The 19,786-nt window shown below is 40.2% G+C and overlaps 1 protein-coding gene across 1 annotated transcript in view; it reads left to right on the top strand.

Moving 5' to 3' along the window:
- The window catches only part of LOC149311338 (clathrin coat assembly protein AP180-like), a 95,266-nt gene that overhangs the window by 61,223 nt on the left and 14,257 nt on the right, over nucleotides 1–19,786 (top strand). The window contains exons 15-22 of the mRNA XM_089530831.1: nucleotides 2,997–3,011; nucleotides 3,194–3,355; nucleotides 6,581–6,688; nucleotides 7,246–7,527; nucleotides 7,756–7,836; nucleotides 7,997–8,068; nucleotides 10,940–11,023; nucleotides 13,762–13,845. Of these exons, the coding sequence (XP_089386957.1) occupies nucleotides 2,997–3,011; nucleotides 3,194–3,355; nucleotides 6,581–6,688; nucleotides 7,246–7,527; nucleotides 7,756–7,836; nucleotides 7,997–8,068; nucleotides 10,940–11,023; nucleotides 13,762–13,845 (888 nt within the window). The remainder of the gene's footprint in view (nucleotides 1–2,996; nucleotides 3,012–3,193; nucleotides 3,356–6,580; nucleotides 6,689–7,245; nucleotides 7,528–7,755; nucleotides 7,837–7,996; nucleotides 8,069–10,939; nucleotides 11,024–13,761; nucleotides 13,846–19,786) is intronic.

Here is a 19,786-nt window from a genome sequence, read left to right on the forward strand (position 1 = left end):
TTACGCCACCCCAAAGCCAGCTGAAGCTGCCAGTCTGTTTCACCCCATAGTCAAAACTGAATTAGATGGATTTATTCTAGGTAGTACTAATATTGAATTTTAGCCATAATCATGAATTAGCTTGATGCTCCACAAAACACCCTTGGATTTTATCTGTAGAGTGCACAGTAAAACAAGCAATGCCATACCACAGCACATGAGCCTATGTTTTATTCTGTATCTATTTAATTACAGGTTGTGTAGCTGGCTTGTATGGTCATTTATTAGATTTTAGAAGATGACATGGATAAAATACCTATGTTTTTTTTTCATTTCATTAATTTGATACTATTCACTCAGCAATGTGTGATTCTATCATCTTTGAGCTTACAAACCAATAGACATTCATGCTACAGTAGAGCAGTGGGTTCCTGTGGCATGACTGTTCATATTTTGTGTCCTAACAGGGGTCTTTGAGCAAATGTGTTTTATACCTTTTCATAACATTTCAGACTGTGCCTGAGTGAAAGTAGTAGTTGACTTCTAGTAGTACAAACCGGCTTGTGGTAAATAATGCCAGTAACAGGTTGTGGCATGCCAACTCCCTCCATGCCAAGGTCTACATGCCCTCCAGTTAAAGAGTGGGGCCATGCACGTATGCATTCACATGACTCTTCAAAATAAAGTATAGTGGGCCCTTGGTATCTGCTGGGGTTTGATTCTGGGACACTCCATGGATACCTATATCCATGGATGCTCCAGTCCCATTAAATACAATGACACAGTAAAATGGTTTGCCTTATATAAACTGGCGAAATTAAGGTTTGCTTTTGGAAAATACATTATATCCGAATACTTTCAAGCCATGAATGCTTGAATCCATGGATAAAAAAATCAGTGGGTTTGGAGGGCTGACTGTATTCAGTATCCCTTTGAACTCTGTTTGTAACTTCAAAGACAGCCAAAATGGTAAGCTACGTTCAGGAGAAAGCATGGAGAAAAAAAGTCTTCCCTCTCACTTTCTTTCTATCTCTCTTTGTCTTACTCTCCCCTCACTAGAGATTTTCTCTTCCACTTGCAGCTAGGGCTGGATAGTGGGATATCCCTAAAAGATAACTGATGGTGGCAATAAGGTCTGGAATTAGTGCCTGTGCTGGCATGGGTTTTCTGGGCATTACCTAGGGTTGATGGCAGTAGCTACTCAGCATTCTTCTCTTTTATTTTTTAAAATGTTAAGCATGTTAGCCGAATAGGTATATATACATACCTGGTTATGGAAACTCAGGATATAATTGACACTGATCGTCTGCACAGGAGTAAAGTCCCATTTAGATGTTAGGAAACTGAAAAACTTGAAACATAAGAAGGGGACTATGCTATCCCTATCCTCTTCATATGATCCCACTGCCTTTAAAGTGTGGATAGGCTGCCTTCCAAAGAAAAGAGTCTCTTTCAAGCTTGGAGGCTTTTCATGTGATCTTGCTATATTTTATATATTTGATATATATTTGATATTTATATTTGATAAATACATGCAGTTAGAGGGCTGGAAATGGGAGTTAACTCTCTTCTGACCCTTGCAGAATTACACTACCCAATTTCATGGTGCCTGAATAGCCTCTTTTTGTTTTGCTGCAAAGGAAACTGGAAATGAGATAGTGATAAGGGTATAAAGAAAATTTCTTCTGAAAACAATCACTTTAATAACAGCAATTTACTTCTTCTAAGCAGAACTGCCAAAGCATTAGTTCTTCCTTTGCCTTTGGACTAGTAAGCAGAATGGGGTATCTTTACTGGATAATCTTGGTCTCTTTTGTTTTACATGGTGAATATATAGAGAAAACCAGAAAATAATTGCCTGGCTATCTGAAATCACTGCATATGAACAACCTCTGGCCTATTCAGATCACTCAGAGAAGCATGTTCTGATAGATTGTGTAATGTACTAGAATCTAACAAGAAAAATTCTATTAACTTCACTTCAATGGTATTGATTTACAATTTTTGGGTTGGCCTTGATAGCTAAACCAAATATTGTGTCTTCTCCAGTTTTGCCCTGTGGAGATTGGTGCTGGGAGAAAATCCTCTGAGTATCTCACTTCTAGAAAATCCAGCTGAGCCATTTGCTTATCTGGCCATTCAGGCCTTGTCTGCACAAACCAAAAAGTCCATCCCTGCTCTTCTGGTGGTGTCTTGCTTGGACAATGCACATCCCAAACCCCCATTCTGGTTCAGGCAGCCCAGACAAAGTTTGGCACAATCCACACCAGAAATGGGTTAACAGCCTTAAATTAATTTAAAAAAAAATATACCCATTTGTCCAGAACTTCTGGGAAGGTCCAAAGCCCTCCATTCTCATGTCATCACAGCTGTCTTCACAGTCATCACCACCTGGCCATCTGGCTCATCTGCGGCACCTGCAGCCTGCTCATTCTGAGGTTTGACCAAGGTGCCCAGCCATGTTACCACTGCTGGGTGGCTTGTTCTAACCTCACATGCAAGTGACTCACAGTGGATGGCCCAGTGGGATGCCCATGCAGCCAGCCACCACAGCATAGGAACAGAGGCCAAGGTAACAGGGGCAGGGCAGGGTGGTTGTTGTGGGGCCAGGATACTCTGGGCTGCCCCTTGAGTATCCTGGCCAATGCAGACAAGGCCTCAGAGGGAGGTCAGACAACCTCCTTTGAGCTGGAAATGGGCATAACATTTCTGGGCCTGAATCATTATATTTTTTAAGGTAGTCATGGGTTGGATGATGCTGTAATAGAAAGAGATTCAGAAATTTCAAGTCACTTAAGGAGTTTTTGTTTTTAGGAGCTTTGGAAAAGAAAAGCAGCCTGCATCACATAAAACCATACGCAAGGTGGCATACCTGGAATTAGAGCAGCATCCTCTTGATTTGAAATAGTTCCACTTTGGCAAGGAATGACTTCTGGATAGCATGGTTGTTGACTCTGGCAGTTCTGTTAACTCTCTTATTTCTTTACATTGCTATCTTCTAATGGACAATGTTGCAGATCTCTTGGGAGAGGGTGAGTAATACTTGATTTCTAATGGTTTCCTCCAGTTCAAATTTTGAAATATACAACTAGTCTAGGTCTGCCTCTTTCTACCCTTTCTTTCTTTTTTTTGCAATGTAGTGTTAGTTTGGGTTCCCCTCCCCCTCTCTTCTGCTCACTATTTCCATTTGATCTTCATATATGGACACATGTAGACAGTTTGGCTGCGCTTTCTGGTGTTACCTCTGAGCCACAGATTACAGATCCATTTGCACCAGAGCCCACTCCAGCTCCTGCTGCAACAACTGAATTAGCAACTGCTTCTTCTTCTGCAACTGCACCTGTTACTACTGCTACCGAAGTGGATCTCTTTGGAGGTTAGTTTAGCCTTGCAGGTTCTTTTCCCCTTTTCTCTTTAGTTCTTCAATTTAAACAGGGAGGATGGCTGTCTTCTTAGTGTCACTAACAGAATTAACATAATGTAATTCTTCTGATATCTAGAAATGTCAGGAGAGGCCAATTCCTGTATTAAAGTCTACAGAGGTGAAGCTGCTTTTGAGAATAGATCCCAGGGAAGCAGTATGGAGGCCAAACTATACAAGGCAGTAAATGGGTTGTTTTTTTACATTACACAAATGTCTTTAATTATTTATCAGGTTTGGGAACATGGGAAAAGAAGGGCTGCCCTTTTCCACTGTGTTGAGGTTTCAAGAGAAATCACATCTTTGAATCTTCTGTTCAATGCAAGAAGAAAGCTTCCCTGGATAGATAGGATGTAATGTATCACCTATGCTATTGATTCCCAAACTCTTGTCTTCCAGGTGTTTTGTACCTCTCCCAGAATTCCAAACCATTGGCCAAAATGGCTGAGACTTTTGGAAGCTGAACTTAAAACACCTAGGGGACCAGAGCTTGGGAATAATTGAACTATGCCATTTAAAGGGAAATAGAATATACCTTGTTGGGATATCATACCCTTAAATTGGTTACTATAAGAACTAACTATGGGTGAATATTGTATAGGCATTTCCTCTACTAGGCTTCGACTAAAGGTCCAATGTTTGCAAATGAATGGCTGCCACCATCCATAGTGTAAGAATGATCAGCCATGGTCCATTTGTAAGACTTGGCATATTTCATGTGTACTGGTTTGCATGCAGTGGAGCTATAATCATTGGTATGGCTCAGTAGTGCAGGATCGCACAGGCTGGTAAATTGAGAAAGAGAAGCTCAGCCATTCTGTACTCTGTTTTGTTATATGTATTCCACAAGACAGTATCAAGTGATGAGGAGATTGCTTAGGATAAACAAAGGCTTCTGCCATACTGCAGAATTAATGAAATTTGACACCACTTTAATTGTCGTGGCTCCATCCTATGTAATCCTGGGATGTGTAGTTTGTTGTGTCACCAGAGGTGTCTGACAGTGAAGGCTAAATATCTCACAGAATTCCAAATCCCATAAGTCTTGAGCCTTGGCAGTTAAAGCTATGTCAAACTGCATTAATTCTATAGAGTAGATACAGCCAGAGTGTGACCTGCAGAGTAAGTTGTGTAATTATATTCAGTCCATATTTAGTATTTTAATATGGCTTTCAATGCACACTTCCTGCTTACCTTATCAAAATAAAATATTTGAAAATGAAATTTTCTCAAATAATTATTGGGACAACTGCCATACAGTTTGCTGAATTGTGTCAAGTGAACAACAACAACAAACATAACTGTTTTAGTTATGAACTGAAACAAAATGAGAACTTGGCAGACTCCATTTCCTGTTGCTCTTTTCTGGTTCTTTTGCTCTTCAGTAGATTTAAAACCAGCTTTAACATGTTCTTTTGCAGTTCAGATGCATGTCAACATGAGCTTTATAGAATAGTTGGCATCAGTATTTTTTTTGTGTTTAGGTGTTTGTCTAACAGCATGTAGAGCTTTCTGTGCTTGGGAAAATTGTAAATAAACATTTTCTTTTTAGGTTCTTGCCTAGCATACAAAATTAGGATTGCTAGGTTGCAATTCAAAGCCCTCTTTTCTCATTAAAGTTCCCACTGTCTTGATTTCTTCAATTTCTTCTTTTCTCCACTACACTCTATGCCCACCTTTCGCTGGCAGCCACTGGAGTAAACTGAATTCCAATATGGCAATATAGCAGTGTAGAGAGGATAGTAGGTCATAGTATTATAAGAGGGAAAGTGAGAAAAGCTACTGCACCCTCCTGCACCATTGCTATGGGGCAGGAGTCTCAGAAAGAGGCCCAGACCTGCAGAAAGAGCTTACAGATTAGTTGTAGCTTTCCCCATGGATCATATCCATTTTGTGGTTAGATGTCTTCTATACCAGATCTAGTCAGTGCCTCTTGTTTCTTCACCATCACTTCCATTACCAACACATGGGATTATTAACTGGTAAGGAGGCAGTACTGGATGCTCTGAAAAATGCATTTGTGCCATTTATACAGAGACGTGTATTTCCTTTCAATAGCTGTCTCACTAGCAACATACTTGACTTTGTTGTTGCACTTTGGGAAGTGGGAGTACTAATATTTCAATATCCAAACCATGTATAAACTGCAAAATGCCATTGATACCACATATCCCATGACTCTTGTATTCAGCTAGTGCAAGCCAGATGGGCCTAGAGTATCAGGATAATTTAGGCCCATTACTTCTGGATATGACTGTGAGAAATGTTAACAAAAGTAATCATTGTACAATTTCACTTTTAGCAGATATCCCATGACCTCATGTTGTGTGGATGAGGTTTGTCTTAGAGATAAGAATACAAGAAAAAAGGATGTCATACTGGTTAAGATTGCACTGCATACAGTGTATACTTAAGCCTAAATTTAGTGGTTAGACCCAACTAGAGTACAACCATTGAATCAGCGAAAACTTGGTAAGGTAACACAGTTTCTGCATTGTTTCTGGTTGGGACTAACAATTGGATTTAGTCCTTGCAGTAATCCAGCTCATTAAGGAGAAAGCTTGAGTCAATTGTTGGGATATTAGCATTATTAATACTCTGTTCCAAGAGATACTCAGTCCAGCTGGACATCTCCCTTCTGCTGTAAAGTCAAGGAGTGTTGTGGTTAAGAGTACAAATAACAGATCTTTTGGTGTAATTTAGTACCTATGTCTTAGGAAATGCCCCAAAGCTAAAGTTACTATACAGATATTAACAAGAGGTTCCTGACAGAACAGGAAAATATTAACATCTCAGTTATTCTTGATTTATCCTCAAAGTTTCATAGAGTCCATGAGTGTATTTCTTTTTTGTTTTCTCTGAATGTTATAAAGCATGCTGTTCAGAACCCTTATACAATGAGCCTCTTATCACCATTTGCTACCCTTCATATCTTACCTGTAAGCACAGGTTATCTTTTGTTAATCTCACCTAATATAAATAAGTTGATTTCAACACACATGTCAACTTTAAAAAAAAAAACTATTGGTGCCTGCACAACCCTCACCCAAATGAATCCCAGAACATAATACCCTTTGATTTGTATAAGGGAATCTTGTATGCCATTTAACTTAGTTCTTTTACTATATTTTCTTCTTGTTTTTATTCTCCTTAATTTCTGTTCCTAAAACTGCACTCAAGATGCCTTTGCAGCTTCTCCTAGTGAAGCCCCTGCGGTACCTGAAGGGGCGGCAGCACCAGCTACCCCAACCCCTGTAGCAGCAGCTCTTGATGCATGTTCAGGAAATGGTGGGTCCCATCTCATTAGCTAGTCAGTCATTTGTCTTGTGTGTTGTATTTATTAAAAGAAACTACATGGCAGTATATTTTGTCTTCCCCCTCCACCCCCACTCCTCCTTTAATATTCTCTCTTGAGTGTCTAAAGGTAGTCATTCTGATCTGTCAAGCACAACCCAAATTTCTAGACACCAGAGCATGTATCAGCAAAATGTTTGCTAGTGCTGAAAATGTGAACAGTGCTGAATGGTGCATGTGAGTTGATGGGATTTATCTGTAATTGGTTTCTGTCCTTTTATAATGAAATTGCTAAAACTTTGGAAGCCTTTCCCTCAGTGTGACAAATGCCATAATTTAGAGAAAGTTAAAAAAAACTCTGTATTTTTAATCTGTCAGTAAGATGCTGTAGACTGAAACTAGCTATCAATCTGTGCCTTTCTGTTGTCTGTCTATGAAATGTACTATATCTGTGTGTATGGTTTTTAATCCACATTGTATGTGGTTTCTCTCAATCTCCTTCCCTACTGATCCTTTATATATGTGTATATTCTGCCCTCTCCTTTTACAAGACCCCTTTGCCCCATCTGAAGGCAGTGCAGAGGCTGCTCAAGAGCTGGACCTCTTTGCTATGAAGCCAACTGAGACCAGTGTTCCTGTAGTTACCCCTACAACTAGTGCAGCCACTCCAGTTCCCGCAACTACTCCTACTCCAGCTGCAGCTGCCACCGTGGCCCCTCCAACCCCTGCTACAACTGCTTCTACTACTACCACTACCACTACTGCTACCACGTCTGCTACCACCACCACTACCACCACCTCTGCTCCTCCTCCTGCTCTAGATATCTTTGGTGGTAATTTGTTTTTAACTCTTTTAAAAATAAAATTAAAATATACCAGGGTTAATTGGTTTTTCTTAAGATGTATAATATATGCAAACACAAATAATGTTTTGCATGTATACTGTATGCGACAGCTCCTTTTGGAAGGAAATACAAACTCCAGGTTGAAGCTGGAACAAAAAAAATGAGAAGGCTTATCTCCTAGAAATGAGTTAAAGACATGTATGTTCTTGATCTTAGATTTGTTTGACTCTGCACCTCCTGAAGCCCCTGCAGCACCTAAGCCAGATGCTACTCCTAGCATAGACCTGTTTGGTACAGGTAAAAAAAACAAAAACTATCCTTTCCCTTTAATGTTCCAAACTCCTTCCTCTCTCAGTTGCTTTGCTGTTTGGTTGGTGGGATTTTTTGTGAACTGTGAGCATCTCATCCTTTCTGCAATCTTCACTTTTCTGCTTCATTTTTCTTTGATTTCTGGAAGATGCTTTTTCTTCTCCACCAACTGGAGCTTCTCCTGTGCCTGAGAGTTCTCTCACTGGTGATCTCTTATCTGGTGAGTGCTTGTTACTTCTTATATTTTCCCCCCATGTGATTTATCACTACCTTCCCAAAACAGATATTTTAAAACTACTCTATTGATTTGGTGAAGATTTTGTTGGCAACTTTAAAAAAAAAAAGCAGTATCAATAACTGAGCTGATCTTTGAAATGCTCCTCATGCCCAGTATTCTGTTGATATTTGAACAATGCACAAAACAAAGTTTTTGAGAGAAAGATAAATTCAATGAGGTCCCATTGTATCCTACAAGTTGTCATGGAGACTCTGTGGCTTTATGCAAAATGCTTATCCCATTCAACCTCTAACCCCATACACTACAGCTTTGATAAGAGCTACTAGCCTATAAGGCAAGAAAGGTTGTAAGAAAAAGTGAAGAGGGTAGTGCTAACCATTCTTTCTTAGAATCCAGTCAAACTTGCCTTAGAGTGAATATGCTTTACATCATATGGCAAATGTTGTAGGAAAAATGTGGTATACCTTAATAATTACAAAGAAGGTTTTGAAGGGGCTTGAATACACAGATTGCATTTGGAGGGTCACCGAACAGATGACATAAATGATCCATTACCACAAGATATTTCCATGGGAAAGTTCACACATTTTCCTCTCCGCTGCAGGATGTAGATTTATGCTGGAAGTCTTGGGTGGATTGGCCAGAAATGTAAAATTTATCTAGATGTCAATTAATACTGTTCAGTTTACAGATTTCACAGATGGTTTTGGAGCTTGGTTTGGGTTTTCATGCTCTATAAAGTTAAGGCTGCTTTATGATGTTCAGTCTCATGTTTATTTGTACTTTAGCATAAGCTGTTTTAAGTCACCTCTAAGTGCTCTGCAGTGTGTGGTTTAAAAAGAAGAAAAAGAATAATGTTGTAAAACAAGGGGAGGTCAAGGTGGGATGAATTTCCCCTTTCTCATAACAAAAGTTCCACATGACACCCACTAGGAATGTGCACCACTGCCCTTCATCCCTGTTCTGGAGAGCACACAGAAGAGATAAAGATGTCCAGATTCCAACCAATATCTTGAGCTTTTTTTTGTCCTCACACCAGCTTTGGAAAAAAGGAGAAGGAACTTCAAAGAAATATTGATTGTTTGCGTGATGTAGATCTGTGCAATTAAAAGGGGAGTAAGGCTGCACTGCTCCTTGTCCCCAACATTTTTCCACCTGTTTTTTCTTTGTATTCATAAAGGTTTTCGCACAGCTGGGAAGCCTAAACCTCCTAAACATGTAGAAGAACCTCTACATGTGCAACAAGCTCATTTTTCAAACTTTTTGCCATTGCCTGGAAATTTGGTACAGAGTCCAGATGACAGGCATGGTGATGGGGACAGGGACAGTAGCATGGTCCTCCTATTCTTTAATTATGTATATGAAGAGAATGCAGATGTGAAACAGAATCTTGTGGCACCCAAAACTTTGGTTGACTTACTGCAGGGGTAGGCAACTTTTTTGAGCCAGGGGCCAGGTTGCTGTCCCTCAGACAACTGGGGGGCCGAAGCCAAAAAATAAATAATTAATTTTTTAAAAAAATTAAATAAATAAATAAACCAGGACAAATGTAGGACAAAATTTTCAAATAGTGGACACTTTTTTAAAAAAAGCGGAGGACACGCGAAAAAATTTGCTGATTTTTTTAAAAAATGTTAATATAAATGCGTGTTTCTGAAACTTCTATAGACAATTGCCCCTGTGCGCGAGAGGCCAAAGGCCCCGGTGGCAATCGGCAGCAGGACCGGGCTGGGGCCGGTCCCAAGGCCTCGCCGGGCCGCATCCGGCCTGTGGGCCGCAGGTTACCTACCCCTGACTTACTGGATTCAGACTGAATGTAGTTTTAAGCCATGGTTTAAGGTTACATGAATGAATCTGCTTAAATGTTAGTCTCATCCCCTCTACCAACATTTAAACCAAAGATGGGGGCAGGGAACCTTGTCAAGGCAAAGACTAAATTCTGTTTCAGAGAGGTTGTATTTGCCCACATTACAGTGATGTATGGACACAAAGGGAAAAGTTTATCAAAAATGCCACCAAAATTTAGTGTAAAATGGCTAGTAATTAAGCCATAGAAGGAGTATTTTAATTTGCTGGAATAGGAGGAGGAGCCTGCATAAAAGCTGAGGAACCCTAGCACACCACACCACATCACCACCAGCCCCCCAAAACACATTATGGTGTCATGGGAAAGGTTTTGTTGCAAAGTAGAGAAAACTAGATTGGAATGGGGTTGGAATGGGTTTCCTGCAAAGCCAGATTCATCCCCAGTGCCTAAAGTTCTGTATCCCTGAAGATTTCTCAGTACCACCCACACTTAGGGAACTTTGGTAAATTCATACAAGCTAGTAAACAATGTTCTAACCCTAGTGTACTTGAAATAATAATAATAATAATAATAATAATAATAATAATAATAATAAGATTTATGTATATGCCGCCCAATCACTGGGAATCCAGGCGGCTTACAACAGAGGGGATAATAGATGGCTAAATAAACTGAGTTCCCTAAATTCCTTTGTATCAAAGGACTCTGACTAGTTCAGAAACAGAAGGTTTTGAGATCTTTCTCTGGCATTTATAGAGGTAGAGGAGTATGCAAGCTCAAAGCATCAGCAGATGTGTTCCCATAAGACTGTGCCAAGTTTAGATGTATATGGGATAAGCAGAACTGGTAAAAGATCTGTGCCTTTTGGTTAAATCTGAGGTTTGCCACACATGTCTGAATTTTGGATAGTGTGTTGAACTTGTAAAGGAAAACTTGTACTAATGTCTCTGAACTCAGTATTTGCTGCTGTGTTGTCATGGGTTCAAGACAGTTGGGTCTCCTTGCTCCTGATTTGCTGATACTGAATGTTATCATGCTTACTGCAGTGGACGCATTTGCAGCACCATCATCCCTGCCCCCTGGCTCTCCAGCTAAAGTGGAGTCTTCAGGTGTGATTGACCTGTTTGGTGGTGGGTATTGCTCCTTCTCACCATTATAGAATGTCACATTTCATTTCAGTTCCATTTTATTTTATTCTTTACCAGCAGCTTACTTTTTAAAAACATTAAAATTAAAATTTTCTTCATGCAGTTTTGTAGCTGAATATGCATTCCATCTGTTTATCATAAAAATAACTGCTAGCATTTTTCATTCTATCACCCATCTTTGTTTTCTTTAACATTCTGTGCATGAAACTGCTTTCTTATTCAAGTAGCTGAATTATTATTACATTCTTGCATTAGAACTTTTTGCAGTAATGCTTTTGTATGGTATGTTTATTTCTCTTGCGAGTTACTTAATATCTAAAATGTTGATAAGGAATGGTATTAAAAAACTTTGATATGGGAGAAGTGGAGGAGTTTCAGGGTGTAAAATGATGGCACATAAATGATGGCACCTAAGTAGGACACAAGGTCAATTCTTTTCACCCCTTCCTATGGGCCACTGATACCCCAATATTGCCCAGAAATATCTTCTTTTTATGACTGTATCACAGTCAAAATGGCAACCAGAAGTAACATTGCATCACTCCCAGTCATCATTTTCTACAAGATATGACTAAATGAGGAGGTACTGAGTGTGAGAAGTGTGCATGTGAGAGTGGATTGATGGGGGGTTAAAAAGCCACAAAAGCAGGGCATACTGACTGCACTCTCCTGAACCCTACACTAAAATGTGAGCTGTCATGACACAAATTAAAGTAATGCAAATCAATGACCACAGGTTAGCAACATATGATGGAGTGCTGTTGAGCATAATACATATTCTCTGTTGGCATGCCAGATGTTATAGTATAAGAAAAATGTTCTTTTTGAATGGATGTGGAACACATATTGGTAGAAGCTAGGCAAATATATATCACATTTATTAAATGGCTGTATATTGGAGACATCAAATTTGGCAGCACATTCTTTTAAAGTCATTGAACTTTGATAGTACAAAATATCCAAGATAAGATAAGATAAAAAGCAGCCCCCAGCTCACATCTCCCAACTAGTGTAATACATAATTCCTACAACACTCTAGAAATGGTGTCAAAGTCTCAGAACAGGCACACATGCACACACCACAGCACTTACTGTGAGTGTAAAAACAATGCTCTTGGTGTCATATGCCATAAGAGCCATTTAAGCAGTCCACATTTGGTGGTTGGCTGATGTGTGCACATGTCTGCTTACTAGCTATTTGGTTTCTTTCAGTTGGAAAGAGAACATGTGGGTGGGCATGAGTTCCAAGCACCTCTATCTCCTGTGGGCCCTTCTAAATAAAGGCAGTTGTGTGGAACAGAAACAAGAGACTACTTTGGGAAGGGTAATATGCACATTGTGGGAGTGAGTGATTTGACAAATGATAAAATAAAGGATGATAAAGAGCTTCCCACCTTTGGACTTAGCCCTACTCATCATCAATTTCTGTCAAGGGAAAGTGCCCCTAAATTACAGAATGGTTTCCCATCCCTAATCTAGATTGTAACTGAGTGATAATTAGCAACTTCACTCTACCAATTAAGTAGGAAATTTCTTGTTCTGGGAATACTTTTAATCTGACTGTGCTTGGTTTCCATAGCAAGCAGTACTAGGCGATTGTATTAGATTGTAGCCACATATATACTGAAAGTAAGGGCCCGAACAGACAGGCCAAAATAAAGCTGCTTCAGATCACTTTGTAGATATGCTGTTTAAATGATGCATGTGTCCTAAGAGGCTGGAAGGACTGGAGCACATCTTTGGTGCAGCTTCTGGCCTCTTAGGACGCAGACATCATTTAAACAGCATATCTCCAAAGTGACCCAAAGCAGCTTTATTTTGGCCTGTCTGTTTGGGCCCTAAGTTCCATTTAACACAATGGGACTTATTTCTCAGCAGATGTATATTGCATGGAGGATATTTCTTTGTGCATGTGCAATGTTTTAAATTTCTTAATTAGGCTTAGGGTAAAATGGATGGTCTTTTATCACATGGTAACTTAGGCCCGATTTAAACGGGACTTTGCACCACCCATGTCACTTGCTAGGGGTTGGCCAAGGAGGCAGCATCCATACCAGCCTCACCCCTAGCACATGACGGGGGCGTCAAAATGGTGGTGCCCTGTACACATGGACGCCACCATTTTGATGTGACAGACGCGTAGCGTCCGCACATCCTGCCGTGCTGGTGATGTCACAAGTGCGCCATTTGCGTACTCGGGCGTCGCAAGCGCGACACAAAACCCGCTTTTTGCGGGTTCTTTTTCCGCCGCCGGGAAGCCTCGCCGTTTGGCAGCTGAGGCTTCCCGCCGGTGGAAATGGAGGCAGCGGCAGACCGCCCTTTTTGAGCGGTCTGTATCCCGCCTTAATCACCTTGTGAATGGTTGTTTCTATTATTGTGCCAAGTCTTGAGAAGATCGTAGCCATGAATTTTTAATCAGATGCAGAACTGGTTTACTAAATAATTTTACATGTACCCCACTGCAAAATTTTATCACTTCATAAAATGATCTGTATGAACCCTTCTTCCTTTGTTCTGGAAGTGCAGTTTTTGGTCAGAGCTGTTGTAACACTTGACACTGTCATGTCTGTTTTACTTTGATCATTGCTGTTCAACCATGAAGAAATGGCATTTCTCCTGTTTGTAGTTCATGGTTATGTCCAACTCCAAACTGATAAATTAATATATTGGTTGTTTAAATTCTCTTGCCTTTTATTGCTGCCTCCTGGAAAAACCTATAGAAGCTTTTGGAAGTAGTGCTCCTGAATCCCAGCCTGCAACCCAAGCTGCTTCTAGCTCCTCTGCTTCTGCTGATCTATTGGCAGGTAATGAAAAAAAATAATTATATGCTGTGCTTAACTAGAACGGGGTGGCTACCTGTCTTCATGGAACCAACTTTTCTGTACTCTGACACAGATGTTGGACAGCTGTTCAGAGAAGCAGAAGGCTTTGCCATTGGCTGTATTACAACACTGTTTCTAAGCAAATACAGCACTTCTGCACTCTCAACCATTCAAGTTGCAGAAGATGTCCCTGCAATGAATAGCCTAGAACTGCAAAGTATTGATGTCTTACGAATTCCTTTAGTCATACTGTGTTCCATGAAACTTCATATATATGGGCAAGTAGTCAATATCCTGTGATGTATGGGAGACAGAGGGAGAGGTTTTATGTCGGACCGCACTCCTTGGAGGAAGAACAGTGAGGATGAGTTAAAATAAATAAAAGTTAGCAAATAAAAATATCTTTAGAATAGGTTGAATTATTTGAGGCAAAGCTTACAGAAACAGTTGGGAATGGACTTGAAGTCAATTGATATGACCTTCCCATACAGCATCACCTACACTACCTATACACCCCTGAGAAGAAACTGAAGCATTGCCAAGTATGCCCAAGAACACTGTCATGATGTCTATTTTATCAAGGCCTCATTCTGTTTTGTGCAGAGGCATTCTTTCTCACAGGCTCTTGCCCTCTAAAACTTGATTCATTAAGAGCCCACCGTGTTTCCATTTTTTTATTCTGCCCAATAGCAATGTTCTCATTAATATTTTTAGTAACAATAATGTTAGCAAAAACAATGTGTTTTGCATAATAATTTTAATTCTGCTTTCTATTTAAGTAAACTCTGAAGGAAATTTGATTGGTCTTCAGTCTTGAATGCTTTAAAGTCTTGTACCTTCAAGCATTTAGTATTCATTTCAAATGTTGGCAATGGCATCAGTTTAAGCACAAAGCAACCCTCATTTTTTAAATGAATAAATAAATAAATTACTTTTAGGGTTGTATGCATTGGTGGCCTTCCATCAGAAGAACAAACACCCTGTCAATTCACATTTGTCCTTCCTCCAGCAAACCTTTATGTGTTCCTCACATTTGTTCCAAATATTTAGGGAATACTTAAGATCAAATTTTGGGGGCTACATTTGGAAAAATGAGAAAAGAAACTCCAGCTATGCAAATGCACATTATCCAGATGCAAATTGGTTCTCAAAGTCTTTTGTTTTTAGACATTTTGTACTAAGATTCACTTATATTTTAATTGTACCTGTGTGTTGTTCTTTTATAGTAACAAAAAAGGTATATTATTGTCTCAGCCACATACTTTCATCATCACACTGAACATGCCCAGGTCCTTCAACCTTTCCTCATAGCTCTTACTATCCTCATTGGCTTTTCCAAACTCACTCTACTTCGTCTGTAGCCTTCTTAAAATGAGGTGCCCAGAACTGAATACAGTACTTCAGGTGAGACCGGACCAGTGCAGAATATAGTGGGACTATTACCCCTTGACCTGGAAACTATGGTTCTTTTTATGCATACCAAGATAGTATTTGCCTTCTTTGCTGGCTCATGTTCAATTTATGATTAACAATAATCCCAAGGTCCTTTTCACATGTAGTACTGTAGAGCCAGGTTCCCCACATCCTCTACCTGTGCATTTGGGTTTTGTGGCCTAAATGTAGAATTTTGCATTTGTCTCTGTTGAATTTCATTTTACTATGCATTTGATTATGTGTTTTATTTCATTTTCTACATTTTATTTCATGTCATATTATTACATGTTTTATTTCATTTTGTTATGTGTTTCCCCCACTAAACTTTGTTTTCTGGTCAAGAGAGAAGAATGAATGTTTGTACCACAGTATTTATTGACAAGGAAGATCAATATTTTATATATAAATACCACAGTATTTATTGACAAGTATAGTTTATAGCAGAAACTTACATCCTTTATTCTATTCCTTGAGAGAGTTGCAGGATGTAAACAGTGTTCTGGATAACAAATTAATGTTTAAATGTTGGATTATAGTTTAAATGTTAGACTATGAGTCTGGAGACCAGGTACTGATTCCCAGCTTGGTCATGAAATCCACTGGGTGGCCTTGGGCAGGTTGCATGTTCTCAGCCTCAAGGGATAGCAATGGGAAACCTCCTCTGAACAAACCTTGCCGAGAAAACCCCATTGTAGATTTGTAGAATCATAGTTGGAATAGACCACAAGGGCTATCCAGTCCAACCCCCTGCCGTGCAGGAACTCTCAATCAAAGCATACCTGACAGATGGCCATCCAGCTTCTGTGTAAAGACCTCTAAGGAAGGAGACTCCACCACACTCCGAGGGAGTGTGTTCCACTGTTGAACAGCCCTTACTGTCAGGATGTTCCTCCTAATGTTGAGGCGAAATCTTTTTTCCTGTAGCTTGCATCCATTGCTCCGGGTCCTAGTCTCTGGAGCAGAAGAAAACAAGTTAGCTCCCTCCTCAGTATGACATCCCTTCAAGTATTTAAACAGGGCTATCATATCACCTCTTAACCTTCTCTTCTCCAGGCTAAACATACCCAGCTCCCTAAGTTGTTCCTCCCAGGGCATAGTTTCCAGACCCTTCACCATTTTAGTCGCCCTCCTTTGGACACACTCCAGTTTCTCAATGTCCTTTTTGAATTGTGATGCCTAGAACTGGACACAGTATTCCAGGTGGGGCCTGACCAGAGCAGAATCGAGTGGCACTATACCTTAGGGACACCATAAATGGCAAACTTGAAGGCAAACAACAACAACAATAAAGTGGGGGAAGTCCTTGATTCAATCAGTTGATTTTTCTGGTTAGTTTTAAATATTAATAAGCTGCTTGTCTAGTCCATGTCCAAATGAGGCAGCTAACAAGACAGCTGCGTTGTATTATCAGTATCACCCCATCTCTAATATGAGGAGTAATGTCTGTCATGATAATTATAAATTTGCTATGGGTTAAAATAGGGAATCTGTGGGCCCTTTCAGATGTTGGTGAAATACTACTCTCATCATTCCTAACTACTGGTAAGGGTGTGTAGGGCTGATAGCAATTAAAGTATAGCAACACAGTTCCCTGGTGTAGAATTTCTTCTACACCTCTTGTACATGAAGTCTCTATTGCCCACTGTACATATTACCCTTCTATGTTACTTGTAACCTCTACCAACCCTAATTTGAGTAAATCCAAACTATTTGCAACAGCTTGATTTTTTCCCCACCTTTACCAGATCTGGGGGAAAAAACCCAGACTGGCAAGAAGGTGACAGCAGGCTACCCAATAAGGCCTATCTAATAAACTGTGCGTTGTTGTTGTTAACTACCCTCGAATAGATCCTGACTCATGGAGACCCTGTGGATCAGACATCTCCAAGCCCCGCTATCCTCCACTATTCCCTTAGGCCCGTTTCCTCCCTGAGTCTATGCATCTGGCATACGGTTTTCCTCTCTTTCTACTACCCTCTACATTTTCTAGCATTATTGTCTTTTCTAATGAGCTGTACCTTCCCAAGTATGACAGCTTCAATTTGATCATTTTAGCTTCCAAGGAATCAATTGAAATGAGTCCTTGGTTGTTTATTGCTAGTCAGAAAGGCCAAGTAGGCCTGCTGCCTCAAAAGTGACAAATCTGGGTTTTACTGCCTTCCAAATTGTGCCTCCAAATTGTATGGGACTCTGCCATTTGTCTGTCTTTGTGCAGTATGAGCAAAATTCTTGTTCAACTTAGATCAGCAGTGGGAAGACCTGCATAAGTCTCAGAGTGGAGTCACTATTCCCAAGTGATGGAGGCAGCTATAGACACACCAGCTGGAGAGTGACCACTGTTGTTTGTCCAATTAATATCATGCCCTCCTTGCCAAATTTAGGGATAAAATGGTTGAGCATTTATTCAAACTTTATTTGTTAGCCATTGCTACTTGCCTGGCTAGTGATGAAGAGAATGTCTCAGGCTGACAGAATGTCAGTTAATAGACTCAAGAGACAACATTGGTTTCTAATGTTCACAACTTTACTGATTTCCCTGTTAGAGCCTTGGAGCAGTTTATATTAGGGATCCAGTCACTGGACAATGTGCCTGTTGAGTGATACCACCCCAGCCCATCCCGTGAATGATAAGGGTAGTAACCAGGATCTTTGTGGATACAGGTCATTGTGTTTCCCACTGCCACCTGGAGGTTCAACCAGCAGGATCTCTCAAAGAGATCTATGAAGTAGGGTAAAGGAAATGTGGACCTCATTTGCCCCCCAAAATAGGTACAGCCCAATGCCCAAATCAACACCCTAAAAGTTGAGACAAGTATAAAACATTAACATAACAAAATTGCCATCCCATTGCAATATGACTAAACCAGAACCTACATACACAGTTCAACTCAAGGGAAGGAGATTGGGGAAGGTGAACTTACAGATTTGTTCTGATGATGTAGACAGAACACTTGAATCAGTCCATCTCACCACATGTAGTCTTGACGTTTGCCCATCTTGGCTCTTAAGATCTAGCAGATGTGGATTGATTGGGTGGGTCCAAGGGGTGGCAAAGTCCTTATAACAAAAAAAAAAGGGGGGGGGGGTGCCTGCTGCCTTGTAGTGCACACTTAGCGCCATATACTAATATCCTGCATTTGGGCAAGTTGCTTGAATGTATGGTGGTTGGGCAGCTCCCGAGGTTCTTGGAGAACCCATTTCAGTCTGGTTTCAGGCCAGCGTATGGTACCAAGACAGTTTGGGTTGCTCTGACTGATTACTTACTCCAGGGGAAGGACTGGGGAGTGCTACCTTGTTGGTTCTCTTGGATCTCTCATTGGCTTTTGATACCATTGATCATGATATTTTCCTGGACTGGCTCTGGTGGATGGGATAGGAGGCACGGGGGTGCCACACGGTTCACTCTTGTCTCTGTTTTTTAACATATATGTGTCAGTTTATCATATCCTCTTCTAGTTCTGCACACACCACATTCCAAAATTCCCTCCACCATTCATATGGTCATCCACCCCACCCCGGCCTTAGACAGCATTGTTCCACTTGCCTTTGTCCTTCAACAACCATTGTTAAAACTGAACTTATCATCTCATCATCATACCCACAACTTTTGCATTTCTAGAGCTATCCATATAGACTGATTATAAATGTCCCTCCTTTGTATTTTGTATTATGAATAAAGTATATTAAAAAGTCCCTCCTCAGCGCCAATCACTCCCTGCATCTGAAAAAGTAGACCATGTCTATGAAAGCTTATGCTACAACTTCTTTGCACAGTTAGTCTCAAAGGTGTTACAATATTTCTTTGCATACTGATATTCCAGACTAACATGGCTATGTCCCATAAGTAGAGGAAATGTGTAGTGGGAGGACATGTGAAAAAGGCCTTTTCTGCAGTGGCACCCTGGTTGTGGAATTCCCTCTTCTGGAGGCCTGATTGGCACCAAAATTAGCATCATTTCAGCACCCAGTTAAAACCTTGCTTTTTATTAATACCTTTGGGCCAAATTGATTTTATCCAGACTACACATGCTTTTTATAGTTTTATATGCCTGTTTTTAAATTGAAAACTGTTTAACATATTTTAATCTTTTAGATGTTTGTAATTATTTAATCTTTTAAGTTGATTTTATTTTAGGCCACCTTGAGATCTTCAGATAAAGGATCGGTTATAACTATTTTAATATAATTAAAAATAAATACAGGTCCCCATGTAAATCAGAACAGAGAATTTCACATCTGCATTTTCTTTGCTATGGTGTCGCATATCCTGTTGGCTGACGATTCCTATTGTTCTCAGGGAGCCAATCCTGGCCACGGGGTTCCATATCAGGATAGCATATCACAAGGCAGGAAAGATAGTGGTCCTGTGCCTCTGCCTTCTCACAAATGGCAAATAGGAGCTCTTCGCACATCTGAAGCTTCATTCACTGAATTTTGCAGAAAGTCCAGATTCCATTTTCTTCCATTTGTAGCCTTTTCAGGTTTTTCC

Source organism: Sceloporus occidentalis, unplaced genomic scaffold, assembly GCF_023333645.1.
Source record: "Sceloporus occidentalis isolate IW3139 unplaced genomic scaffold, rSceOcc1.0.p SCAF_6, whole genome shotgun sequence".
NCBI classification, from domain to species: Eukaryota; Metazoa; Chordata; class Lepidosauria; order Squamata; family Phrynosomatidae; genus Sceloporus; species Sceloporus occidentalis.